The sequence below is a fragment of the Pteropus alecto genome, unplaced genomic scaffold (genome assembly GCF_000325575.1).
Source record: "Pteropus alecto unplaced genomic scaffold, ASM32557v1 scaffold359, whole genome shotgun sequence".
Classification (NCBI taxonomy): Eukaryota; Metazoa; Chordata; class Mammalia; order Chiroptera; family Pteropodidae; genus Pteropus; species Pteropus alecto.
Window position 1 is genome coordinate 3,189,484 of NW_006443119.1, and position 12,840 is coordinate 3,202,323.

Below are 12,840 nucleotides of genomic sequence, written 5' to 3' on the forward strand. Positions count from 1 at the left end.
AATGATACCCAGCATTTCTTTCTTTCTATTTGGAGAGGAAAATTGGGAGCAGAAAAGGAGCGAGATTTCTCAGGACTTCAGGACTCCGTGTTCTGCAAGATTGGTACAGTGGCAGAGCAGAATGTGAGGGAAGATTCAGCAGCAATATGGGAGTGAGAGAAAATGAATAGAATGCTTGTATATTTCCAGGAGAAAATCTGTGTCATCTCAAAATGAGAAACAGTTGTTGCTTTAAAGCAGGACAGTACTGTTACAACTCATCTAATTTTAAAAATAGCTTTTTCAGTAGCTATTTTTTTCAAAAACCTATATTTAGAGTATATTATGGAAAAATGGGCATATAGCAAGCATAGCAGTCATGTTTTCTTATGTGATTTTACACTCAATTGTCATTTAAATTTTTCTTTGTAAAATAATGAAGCATGAGATTAAAGTATGAAATAGAGAACATTAAATTTCAAGCTAAAAAAAAAACTAGAAACATTTTGATGCTTTTCTTACTAATATATTTTAACCACAATTTGACCAAAGTTTTGGATATCTTCAATAAAATGCTTCTTTCAATTTACTCTGAAATGTTTATATTAGTGTTAAAATGTCCCTGGGAATGCACATGACTGGTTACCCTCTTGCCCATTCACGAGATTGGACTCTGCTGATTGTCATTTCCTGTTACATTATGTGGGTCTAGGGCTAGGCTTTCTCGAAACTGCCCAGTTTCTACAAGTCACTTCTAAGTGGGCACAGATGAGAGAATCACTATAAGACTGCACATTGCTATAGTATATTCCAGTTTCTATGATCTTTCACTCACATTCTTTCTCTGGGTCCTACCATTCACATAGCATGTCCTTTGGGGAAGGGGACTCTGAGAAGGCTATTTACCCCATTTTTGTGCCCAGGACAGTGTCTGGTGTGACTAGATCCCCACACGCTGACCCCAAGCATCCAAAGACCTACTTCAAAGACTGTGGTGGAGGGCCCAGAATCAAAACCCCTGTGCTCCTCATTTGTCATTAACACAATTTGTATCACCCACTATATTGTTGAAAATATAGTTAAAAGACATTTGTCTGCCTTTAGCTGAACCATGCTCTATTAGGGAAATATGCACACAAGGCAACAATTACAATGCAAAGAGCAAGGACTGCAATGGATAAAGTCTAAGAGGTTATTCGAGCACAGAGTAGTTCTAATGTAGGGTCTGCCACTACAAGTCATCTTGCTTCTATGATTCATAGTTTATTCACCTGTAAAATTAGAACAAAACTGCCTTCTCTTGCCTATAGCAAAGGTTGTTGTGAGAGAAAAACTACAGAATGGGTGTGAAAGCACTTTGTAACTCTGAAGGGCTATTCTAGAGTGACTATAGGAATATGGGGTGATAACTGAGGGGATGGTCCTGTGAAAGCTGTCCTGTGTGATGCTCCTGCATGTTTCATTGGGTTTAGACATTTATCCAGATGTCTAGAACTCAGAGCTGATCCTAGCCCAGTTTCACAACTTCTGAAATGTAAAAAGCAGAATAGAAGAAAGGAGAGCAGAAGAGCCCTGGGTAGCCCAGGTCTTGTGACCACAGCAGTGGAACCTGCATCAATCCCAATGAACTGGAAAGTTGGGCCTTCGGCAAGGTGATTTTAATGTTTGATGCCTCAGTTTTCTAATCTGAGAAATAGAAATAACCACAGTTCTTAATCCATAAGACATAAGTATTAAATGTGATAATCCATATTAAAATAGCATAGGGATTACCTCCTAGTAAGTCCTCAGTAAACATTAGCTATTATTTTAATTAATTTCTTTAAAATGGCTTCTAATCACCTATAAGAGCCAGGCTTGGGCCTTAGACATAAATAGATGGAGTCTCAGTTACAGTTCTCACATGAGAAAATTGGTGAGTCACGTGCCTGGGCTGTCTCTGCACTTGCCTTCTGTATTGATGTTCCAGCTCCCTCCCCACTAGAAAAAACACCTGCTTCCTCAGGCAGACCACAGCACTGATGCCTTGACTCAGATTCCCTGACTTTTTGCTGCCCTCTGCTGACCCAAGTGTGTCTCTGCCATGTGCCAGGCTCGGGCAAGGAGGGATGGGAGCTGTCTGGTGTGTGTGGGGTGACAGACATGGAGATGTCTGCTCTGTTTTCCTGAGGCTTGTATCATGTCAATCTTTCTCACAAAGCAAAAAAAAAAAAAAAAGGTGGGGGAACTTGGTAGAAGCTCGACATTTGTCAGTTGCTTAGCAGCTCTGCAAATTAGTATAATTGACCCCCCAGAGGGCCCAAGCTCTCAACCAGTTTCCTTGCTGGTCCTTTGGGGAGGAGGACTACTTCCATCACAAAGGGTTCGTAGATTGAGGAGAGCAGTGTTTTTATTGGTTACCTCCATGGTGAGGATCAGAAATGTCTCCAAGTCAGAAATAGTTACAAATATGCCGTTATCAGGGACCATGGCTTGCCACAGTGCCCTGGCTGCGCAAATAATTAATTTAGATTCAAGAAGGATGGGTCTGAAATTTCTTAGACCACAAAGATGGAGAATGCATTCTTTTGGGCCAAGTAATTCTGGTTTTCTAGTACTGTTCAGTGGATAGGACAAGGTAAAGATTCAAGCGGTGATTTACCAAAAGAGAAAAAGAGCCTGGGGGTGGGGCTAAGAGAGTGGGAGGTGTAGCACTAAGGCTGTAAGTCTGATTTCTGGGACTTTCTGCTCTGAAAGAGACCTACCCACATGAGACTCACTGACTTGACTTAAAGTTGGCTCAGGCTAGAAATCCACTGAAGGCTTGAGTGGGTACCTGCTAATTTTAACCTCTGGATTAATCAGCATGATTTCTTCCTGGGCACTGATGCCTCTGAGAATCTAACAGGAGCTATGAATTATCTCCCCAGAAAACAGAACCAATGCATATTTTTTTAAAAAAACGGTTTCTTCATTTCCGTGGTGCTCTCAGAAAAAAAAAAAATCTATAGGCCTTCCTGTTTCTGGTCTCCGGGCTCCACCCATGAACTTCTGTGTGGAGAGAAAAAGCTCAGTGGAAATTTTTCTCTAACCCAGGGCCGCGAACTCAAGAGCACTGGAGCCCTCGGTCTCTTTCTAGCTTGCTTCTTGCCTGGTTCCAGCCTTCCTGGAAAGCTCTGAAGAGTAGCATGTACTCCAAAAGGGTGAAGTGGCAACAGGCTCTGGAAATTCTACTGCTGCTTCATTTGTTCCTGGAGACCAGCATTCAAGGTATTTTCCATAAGTTGTCTATCTGTGACTATGCACTGAAGGCATGGTCACACGGAAAAGAGGATATAGGATGTGGCTCAACCCTGGAGGTATAGTCTCCAGACCACAGGTACTTCCATCCTGGTAACAGGGTGGTGGCAATTTGGGGAGCTTTCCTTAGCCTTGGAAAATTGAGCTCCATCTCTTGTCCCAGGGGGATATGACAAAAACAGGATCCTGGGGAGATGGAGAAGTAGGACCCTCATATTTAGTGTATGGTTTGTGCAAGTATTTTTTGCATTTCGAATAAGAGGAAGTTCCACACTAATAGCTGCCACATTTTTATGCTCAGGCATACTTTGCTACTCCCTGAGGTATTCTTTGAGATTTCTGTCTATGTAAGGAGGTGTATCTTGAGCCAAGGTAAATGTCATTGTCATTGTCCCAAAGAGAGATCAAAATTGTAGGAAAGAAAACTTGGAAAGGAGAAAAAAATGGCATAGGTAATACATGTTCTATTCATCTCTCTGGCAACCAAATCAAAATTGTGACAGAAACAGGGAGCAAACAGCAAGGAAAATTGCCTGGGATCTAGATGAACAAGCCATGCAACTAGGGAGAGAACTAAGAAATCACCCTCCAATGGCAGAAGGTAGGACCGGGTGAGGACACAAGTGTGCCCAATCTTGAGTAGCTCAGTGGGATGGAGGCTGTGGCAGCTGCAGCTACAGACGCCTCTTCAAGGGGCTGTGTCCGCAAGCAGACTTTCGTGGTGACGAACCTGTTCTCTCTGAGCACCAGCTCTAGTTCGGTTGCACAGGGGGCACCAGGGACTTACAGGGGGACACTGAGTTGTTGGAGTGAGGGCTGGGGCGAGACTCGCTCTGTACAGAAGTGCCTGTGGTATCCATTGTTCCTCTGTTGAGAGTGCAAAATCCTAACCACTAAACCACCAGGGAACGCTAATTGTTCCTCTGTTGAGACCTCCCCACTCCCAGTGTGTGGATTCAGTGCCACCATAGCAGAGAGGTTATCAAACTGGATAACAGAGGTCACTCAACCCAGAGTTTGGGGTCATTCCCTCAAACTCCGCCTCCCCCAACTTGCAGCCCCACAAAACCACATCCAAGTGTGTTCTCTCTTAGTCAGATGCTCTTTGCTAAACAGCTGCAAGACTCACACTCGTGACAACTGGCCTCAGTTTCTCATGTGGCCTTTGAGGCAACTATAAGCACAGCATCTGTGGATTGCTTGCTGAATCTTAACAGGTAGCACCAGAGAGGCACAGGCTGAGGCTAAACTTGGCCCACAGCTGAACCCCTCTCAGGGCTGTACCACTGGACACATACCACACAAAGCCATGCTAATAAGATCGAGAGACTTAGGAGCTTTGCTTAATATATAGAAACAGACACAGAAAGGCAGCCCAAATGGGAAGACAAAGAAGCAGTAACCGTACGAGAGAACAGAATAGAGATCCAGGAATAACAGAGTTGAGCAATCTAACAGATGCAGAGTTCAAAACACTGGTTATAAAGATTCTCAGTGAACTTAGGGAAAGTATAGATGAACTCAATGAGAATTTTAACAAAGAGATAAAAAACATAAAAATGGAAATAGGAATTATAAAAAAGAACCAGTCAGAAATGAAAAACACATTATCTGAGATGAAGAGTATATTAAATGGAATAAACAGAGTGAATAAAGAAGAGGAGCAAATGGCCTATATAGAAAATGGGAAAGCCAATGACACTCAATCAGAATGGCAAGAAAAAAGAAGCCAAGACTATAATAATAATTTAAGGAGCCTATGGGACACCATTAAGTGAAAAAATATCCATGTCATAGAGCTACCGGAAGGAAAACAAGATGTTGAAGAGCTATTTGAAGAAATAATGATGGAAAACTTCCCTAACCTGATGAAAGAAATAGACATAAAACCCCAGGAAGCTCAGAGAGTCCCAAAAAATATGAATCCAAGGTGGCCCACAGCAAGACACATCATAATTAAAATGCCAAAGATTAAATACAATGAGAGAATCTTAAAAGCAGCAAGAGAAAAGCAGCTAGTTACCTACAAGGGAACACCCATAAGACTAGCAGCTGATTTCTCAAAAGAATTTTGCCGGACAGAAGGGTTTGGCACAAAATAGTCGATATGATGAAGAGCCAAGATGTATAACCAGGAGTTCTTTATCCAGCAAAGCTGTCATTTAGAGTTGAACAGATAAAGAGCTTCCCAGACAAAAATAAGCTAAAGGAATTCATCAACACCAAGCCAGTATTACAGGAAATATTGGAGGGACTTTTTTAAGATGAAAAAACATGATTCAAAAACATGAATAAAGAATGGTAATAACTACATTCCTATCAACAAGTACCTCAAATGGAAAAGAATTAAGTGCTCCAATCAAAAGATAGAGTGGCTGAATGGATCAGAAAACAAGATCCTTCATATGCTGCCTACAAGAGACTCACTTCAGATTAAAAGACACACAGAGACTAAAAGGAAGGGGATGGAAAAAGATATTGCCTTGATGGACCTAGAGGGCATTGAGCTCAATGAGTCAGATAGAGAAAGACAAATATTGCATGATTTCACGTATTTGTGGAATCTAAAGAACAAAATCAACAACAACAAAAGCGGAAATAAACTCATAGATACAGAGACTATTTAGAGGGATACTAGATGGGAGGCGGGTCAGGAGGCGGGAAAGGCAAAGAGATTAAGAGGTACAAATGGATAGATGCAGAATAGACATGGACATGTAGAATGTAGCATGGGATGATGGTTAATAATGTTGTAATAAATATGTAAAGGGTAGGAGGGGTACTAGATTTAGTGGGGTGATCACTTTGCGAGTTATGTGGATCTCTGATCACTCTACTGTACAACTGAAACTGGTATATTATTGTCTGCCAACTACAATTGAAAAACTCATTGATTTGTACAATGTAAATACAAACAACTAATTATTATATTTCAGTAAAGATGGGGGAAAAAAAAGAAAACTCAGAAAAGACTGCTCTTTCTACGTCTCTGAATGAGAGTCGAGCATAGGCCTGAAGTACCTCAGTATAAAAGGCAGCCCAAACACCTTAAGCATTAAGGTTCATTCCCTAGGCACAGGCTTGTTCTGGCCACCTCATGTGCTCAGAGACTGAGCTAACTTTATTTTTCCTGCTATAGCTGCCCGACCCTCCAGTACCTGTCTTCCCAGGCCAGCTGAGAAGTGAGAGTTAAACTATTGCCTTTCTCACCATTCTCATAATAAAAGCTTTTTCATGTAAAGAGCTTTAATACATACCACTATAAGAAAAATGAGTAAAAGTGAACAAAAATGAGGAAATTACAACAGTATGTAACTTTTAGAGAGATGGGGTAGACATGCTCGGAGGAAACCCTACCAACCACTCAAGCAAGGCCTTTCAGAGTGATAATACTTTGGATCTGGTTCATGACTGTGTAAGGCTAGAGACATGATGTCATGGCTTTATGTACTCCACGGGACTGATTCAACTCATAGGACACTGATATGGCCTTGAGAGTTGGGGCCGATGTGAAGTAGTAATCCAACTGTTGGGAAAGATAGAGCTGCCAAGAGAACTGGAATATTTCAGGACTTTCTCTAGAAAGTTCAAGGTTCCTAAACTTTTTCATGCATAGATTATGCCTACAGATGGTCATCTTATCCCCAATTTGTGACTTCCATTAACCACATTCCACTAACCACATGCCATCTAAATTGAACTTTTTTTTTTTGCCTTGAGGAGGTGCTTTCTCTCTTGCCACTAAGGCCTATGTAGTACATGCCTTTCCTTCTGCCTAGGATTCTCAGTGCCTGCCTCCTTCCCCCTCCCTCCCTTACCTTCCATTTTCCTATGACTGCCTCCTGGAAACTTCAGGCTTCAGATTATAGTTGGTGAACTTCTTGTTTGATTGTCTGTTTCCTTCAGCTCTGTAAAGACAAGGATCATGTACAGTGAACTTAGCGCAGTGCCTGGAACATAGCCTGGCCTCAGTAAATAATAGTTGATTATATGAATAAATGACTTCAAAGAACTTCTTTTTGGCTATACATTCAGATTTCCTGGAAATACAGTAGTTGTCTCCTCCATGGTAAGAAATACTTTTGTGAAAAAATTTGAGAAACGCTTTTAAATTTTCTCCTTCATCTCTCCTCAGACTTGAGTTCTCAGATCACTGATTTCAGGGCACGCTCCTCTACTAGGCATGTTCCCCATCTCTCCACAGCACTTGGAAGAATGAAGTGGAATAAGCATGTACCAGGAATCAGAAGACCCATGTTTTCTCTGAGTTCCACACCATGGGATTTTCCATAAGTTACAAAAGCTTCCTGAGCCTCAGCTTTCTCAATTCTATAATGGGTAAAATATTATGTTCTCCATTTCTTCAAGGAGTTATTATTAAGATCAAATCAAATAAAGATCGTGAAATTGCCTTGCAATTGTGACACACACAATCTGAGACTGACAAGAGCCTGGGAAGAGCATAAGTGAACTCCGAAGCCCTGAGCCCCAGATATGAGTTTCTAACTGTTTTTTAAACATCTCCAAACTCTCCAAACACATATCCAAAATCTAACTCATCATCTCTGTTCTGGCTATCTGTTTTCTATGTCGCAAGCCACCACAACCCGTGGTTTGAAATAATAACCATTTATTTTTATTCACAAATCTGGGGGTGGAATGTGCTCAGCACCTCGGGGTGTCGCATGAGCTTGCAACCAGATCATTGTGGGGTCTGGGTTCATCTCTAAGGCTTCATTATTCACATGGCTGGTGCCTAGGCTGAGTGAGACTAATCCCAAGAGAAACAGGCAAATGTGTCTGATCTTTTCCAATCTAGCTTTGTAAGTTACTCCTCTGCTGTATTCTATTTCATTGAGACAGTCATCGAGGGGAGAGGACATAGACCCCACTTTCTGATTAGAAGAGTGTCAAAATATGTGCAGACTTAAAAAAATTATTATAACCTGCTTTCCTCCACTGTTTCCTATCTCAGTAAATAGCATCTCTATGTCCAGCTGCTCAAGCCAGGTTTTTAAGAGTCATCTCAATTCATTTCTTTCCCTTGACTCATGTCCAGTGAATAAATCCTTTTAATTCTACCTTCAAAAATATCTCTCAAATATATATAAATTCATTCACTCCACTGACAGATTAAACCACCTATCCCAGATCAATACACCATTTTCTCTTATCCAATTATTGTGACAGTCTTCTATCCTAGCTGCGCTTTTTACTCTGTTCTTCTATCTGTTCTCCATGCTGCTGTTAGTATAAATTTTCTAAAATAGTTATCTACTTATTTTACTTTTCTTTTAAAAACTCTTCAATAGCCACCATGGCAAAGGACAGAGAGTACAGCAGAAACCGTGCATAAAGCACTCAAAGGAAGCTGTAACTAGTCAGAGGAAGCAACTAGTAAAGACAGGATTTTGTTCATTGGCCTTATCACAGATTTGCCTGCATTTAGCTTTAAAACAACAACAACAAAAGAGCTAATTGTTAAGGCACCTCTCCCTTTACTGGAATTGTTCTTTCACTAATTGATTTTGTTTTGTTCATTTAAATAGAGTAAGTGCCAATCATGGCCCTGTCCCTTTTCATCTCGGATTCTCCTTCAATTTATTTTCTCTGCTCTCTGTCACCCTAAACTGAATCATTTTCTCCTTCAATCTCTGCTTCCTGTTTTCTCTGCCTACCCTCAACACTCTTCCTTTTCCATGTCTAAATTTCAGTGAGATTGATTTTATAATTTCCTGACATCTGTAGGTTTAACCCCAGTGATTTATAAAGTAAGCTCAGCAGTTCTAGAATGAGATGACATTCATGCATTTTACATTATTTTTGATTGTGGAAGTGGGGAAGGCTAGATATGTCTCAAGTAGGACATTAATTTTGTTTTTTGTTTTTTAGTAGTTAATGGTTTTCATTTTAGCACTGCTATTATATGCTAAAAGACATGTGTTTGATGTAGGGACCTACTATTAATGAGGCCCAAATTAGGAGTTTGATCTATATATGAAACATCTGGGAAAGAGAGACTCTCAATTGCCATAGTTACTATCATCATTTATTTTAATATGGGCCTTCTGTCAACACAGCTCATAGATTCAGCAAAGGGCAGTGGTGATCAAATCTGACTACTTAGACTCTAAGGGAGCTTAGAAAAATACTTGTGCTAGTCCCACTTGAGACCAATTAAATTCAAATCTCCAGAAATAGGGCCAGAATTTTGGCATTTTAAAAAGTACTCCAAAATATGCCATAGTGGAAATATTGGATGTATTAGGAGAATCCCTGAATTAGCAATATTTGGATATGAGAAATCTGCTATTTTGGGACCAAGTGGATATTCTAATGAGCAATTTTACATATCTTTAAAATTCTGGAATCATATGATATGTAATCTTTCTTTAAATAAATGTTGTCAAACTGGATAAGATTAATGGTGAAGGGCTGTGCGGAGGGGCAGATAATTTTGTATCACTTGTTGCCAATGTTGAAAAATCAGCATAAAGAATACCACATACAGTAGAATTGTATTTAATTTAGTCATACATCGACAAATATTTACTGAGGGTCTGCTATGTATCAGGTACAAGGTTTAGAAAAGTGAACAAAATACTAATACATTCTGCCCCTATTAAGTTTAGATCCTTGAGGAAGATGCCACATAGCAGCCAACATACTCTCATACAGTTGGTCAAACACAGCTCCTATTCCCCCCACCCTTCTCCACCCCCTGCCTCAGTATTGGAACAGTAGAGGCTGAGATGAGTATCTTGCTTGGAGTTAAAAGTCCGCTTCTATTAAGACACATATTTTATAACACTGGAATCCTTTTCTGCATATAAAGAAGTGGATACTGTGAGAGGCAGGAAGTGACAATATGAAGGGAATAGCAGGTTCATATTTGTCATCTCATGCGTGTTCAATTAAATCTAAAAGCAGGCAAACTGCCGACATAATTCTAATTCACTCCCTTTTCTGGTTTTTGAACCCACACGGTTGATTTGATATAATTTAAATACTTATCTGATATGTCTTTACATCTTCATTATATATTATTATTGCTGTAAAACTGCAAGATATTATAGACACAAAAGCTCTGAGGTCAAAAAGACCTGGTTCGTTTCTCAACTCTCTCTCCTATGGTGTATAAGTTGCCTGAAACTTTTTAAAGCTGTTATTTACTCAGCCATACAGCTGAAAATCATATTCACGTTATAGTTTTATTCAGGTTTGACATATGTGGAGCCCTTAGCCCAGTACTTGGTATATACAGAAGCTTAGTAAACAAAAATGTTGTATTATGGAAGGAGGAGCAATTTTTATTTAATACTTAAAATTGAGACATAGAAATTGTAAGAACTTCAATATGCCACAACTGAAGACATGTCAGACATAATTTATGTAAATCCTTTATTCTAAGATTTAATGTTTTTTTTAAAATTTATTTATTTAAATTAGTTTCAAGTATACAGTGCATTGGTTAGACATCTATATAGTTCATAAAATGATCCCCCCAGTTACTCCCTCCATCTCCTGACCCTCCACCTAGCCATCATATTAAAGCTAACTGCATTCCATCTGCTGTGCCCCCATCCCTATGACCAAATACCAACTACTAATTTGTACTTCTTTAACCCTTCACCCCATTCTTCCAACTCCTCAAACCCCCTCCCCTCTGTCACCAAATTGTCCACTATATTTGTGAGCCTGTTTTTGATTAGTTTGTTCTTTTTGTTCCTTAGATGTCACATATAAGTGGAATCATATGGTATTTATCTTTCTCTGCCTGACTTATTTCACTCAGCATAATAACCTCTAGGTCCATCCATGTCATTGCAAATAGTAGGATTTCATTATTTTTAATGGCTGAGTAATAGTCCATTGTACATATAAACCATAATTTCTTTATTCAATCATCTGTTGATGGGCATTTAGGTTGCTTCCATATCTTAGCTCTTGCAAATTGTGCTGCCTTAAATATTGTGGTGCATAGATCTTTATGAATTATTGCTTTGGTTTTCTTTGGATAAATACCCAGAAGTGCAATTGCTGGGTCAAAAGACCTATCCATTTTCAATTTATCGAGACACCTCCATACAGTTTTCCATAGTGGCTGTACTAATTTGCAATTCCACCACAATGTATGAGGGTTCCCTTTCTCCGGATTCTCGCCAACACTTGTTTTTTGATTAATTGATGATAGCCATTCTGACGGGTGCGAGGTGATATCTCATTGTGGTTTTAATTTGCATTTCTCTGATGGTTAGCGACCCACGAGCTTCTTTTCACATGTGCCTTACCCACCTGTATTTCCTCTTTGGAGAAGTATCTATTCAGGTCTTCTGCCCATTTTTTAATTAGATTGTTTGTTTGTTTTTTGTTGTTGTTGTTGAGTTGTATAAGTTCTTTATATATTTTGTATGTTAACCCCTTATCAGATGTATCATTAGCAAATATCTTCTCCCAAAGAGTCGGTTGTCTTTTTGTTTTGTTGATGGTTTCCTTTGCTGTACAAAAACTTTTTACTTTGGCGAAGTCCCATTTATTTTTTCTTTAATTTCCCTGGCCGAGGAGTAATATCAGAGAGGTTCCTGCCTATTTTTATTTCTAGAAGTTTTACGGTTTCAGGTCTTACATTTAAGTCTTTAATCCATTTTGAGTCTATTCTTGTATACGATGTAAGAAGGTAGTCCAGCTTCTTCTTCTTTTTTTGCATGTATCTGTACAATTTTTCCAACACCATTTATTGAAGAGACTGTCTTTACCCCATTGTACATTCTTGCCTCCTTTGTCATGTATTAAGTGAGCGTATATGCGTGGATTTATTTCTGGGCTCTCCATTCTGTTCCATTGATCAATGTATCTGTTTTTATGCCAGTGCCATGTTGTTTTGATTACTGTAGCCTTGTAGTATATTTTGATATCAGAAAGTGTGATGCTTCCAACTTTGTTCTTCTTTCTCAAGATTGCTGTGGCTATTCGGGGTCCTTTATGGTTCCATATACATTTTAGGATTATTTGTTCTAGCTCTCTGTAAAATGCCATTGGTATTTTGATAGGGATTGCATTGAATCTAGAGATCACTTTGGGTAGTATGGCCATTTAAAAGATGTTGATTCTTCCTACCCATGAACACAGTATATGCTTCCATTTATTTATATCTTCTTCAATTTCTTTTTTCAATGACATAATTTTCTGTAAACGGGTCTTCTACCTTCTTGGTTAATTGATTCCCAGGTATTTTACTGGGTTTAATTCGATTGTAAATGGGACTGTTTTCTTAATTTCTCTTTCTGAATGTTTATCATTAGTGTATAAAAATATCACTGACTTCTGAATATTTATTTTGTAACCTACTACTTTACTGAATTCATTGATCAGTTCTAACAGTTTTTCGGTGGAATCTTTAGGTTTCTCTATATAAAGTATCATGTTATCAGCAAATGACAAGAGTTTTACTTCTTCCTTTCCAATTCGGATGCCTTTTATTTATCCTTCTTGTCTGTTTGCTGTGGCTAAGACTTCCAGTACAATGTTGCAGAGGAGTGGTGGAAGTGGGCATCGTTGTCTTGTTTCTGATAGCCTCAAATT

The 12,840-nt window shown here is 39.3% G+C and overlaps 1 protein-coding gene across 1 annotated transcript in view; it reads left to right on the forward strand.

Moving 5' to 3' along the window:
• Positions 1–3,026: 3,026 nt before the first annotated feature.
• The window catches only part of CD48 (CD48 molecule), a 31,780-nt gene continuing 21,966 nt past the window's right edge, over positions 3,027–12,840 (forward strand). Inside the window, exon 1 of the mRNA XM_006922885.1 lies at positions 3,027–3,228. Within this exon, the coding sequence (XP_006922947.1) occupies positions 3,147–3,228 (82 nt within the window). The 5' untranslated portion in view covers positions 3,027–3,146. The remainder of the gene's footprint in view (positions 3,229–12,840) is intronic.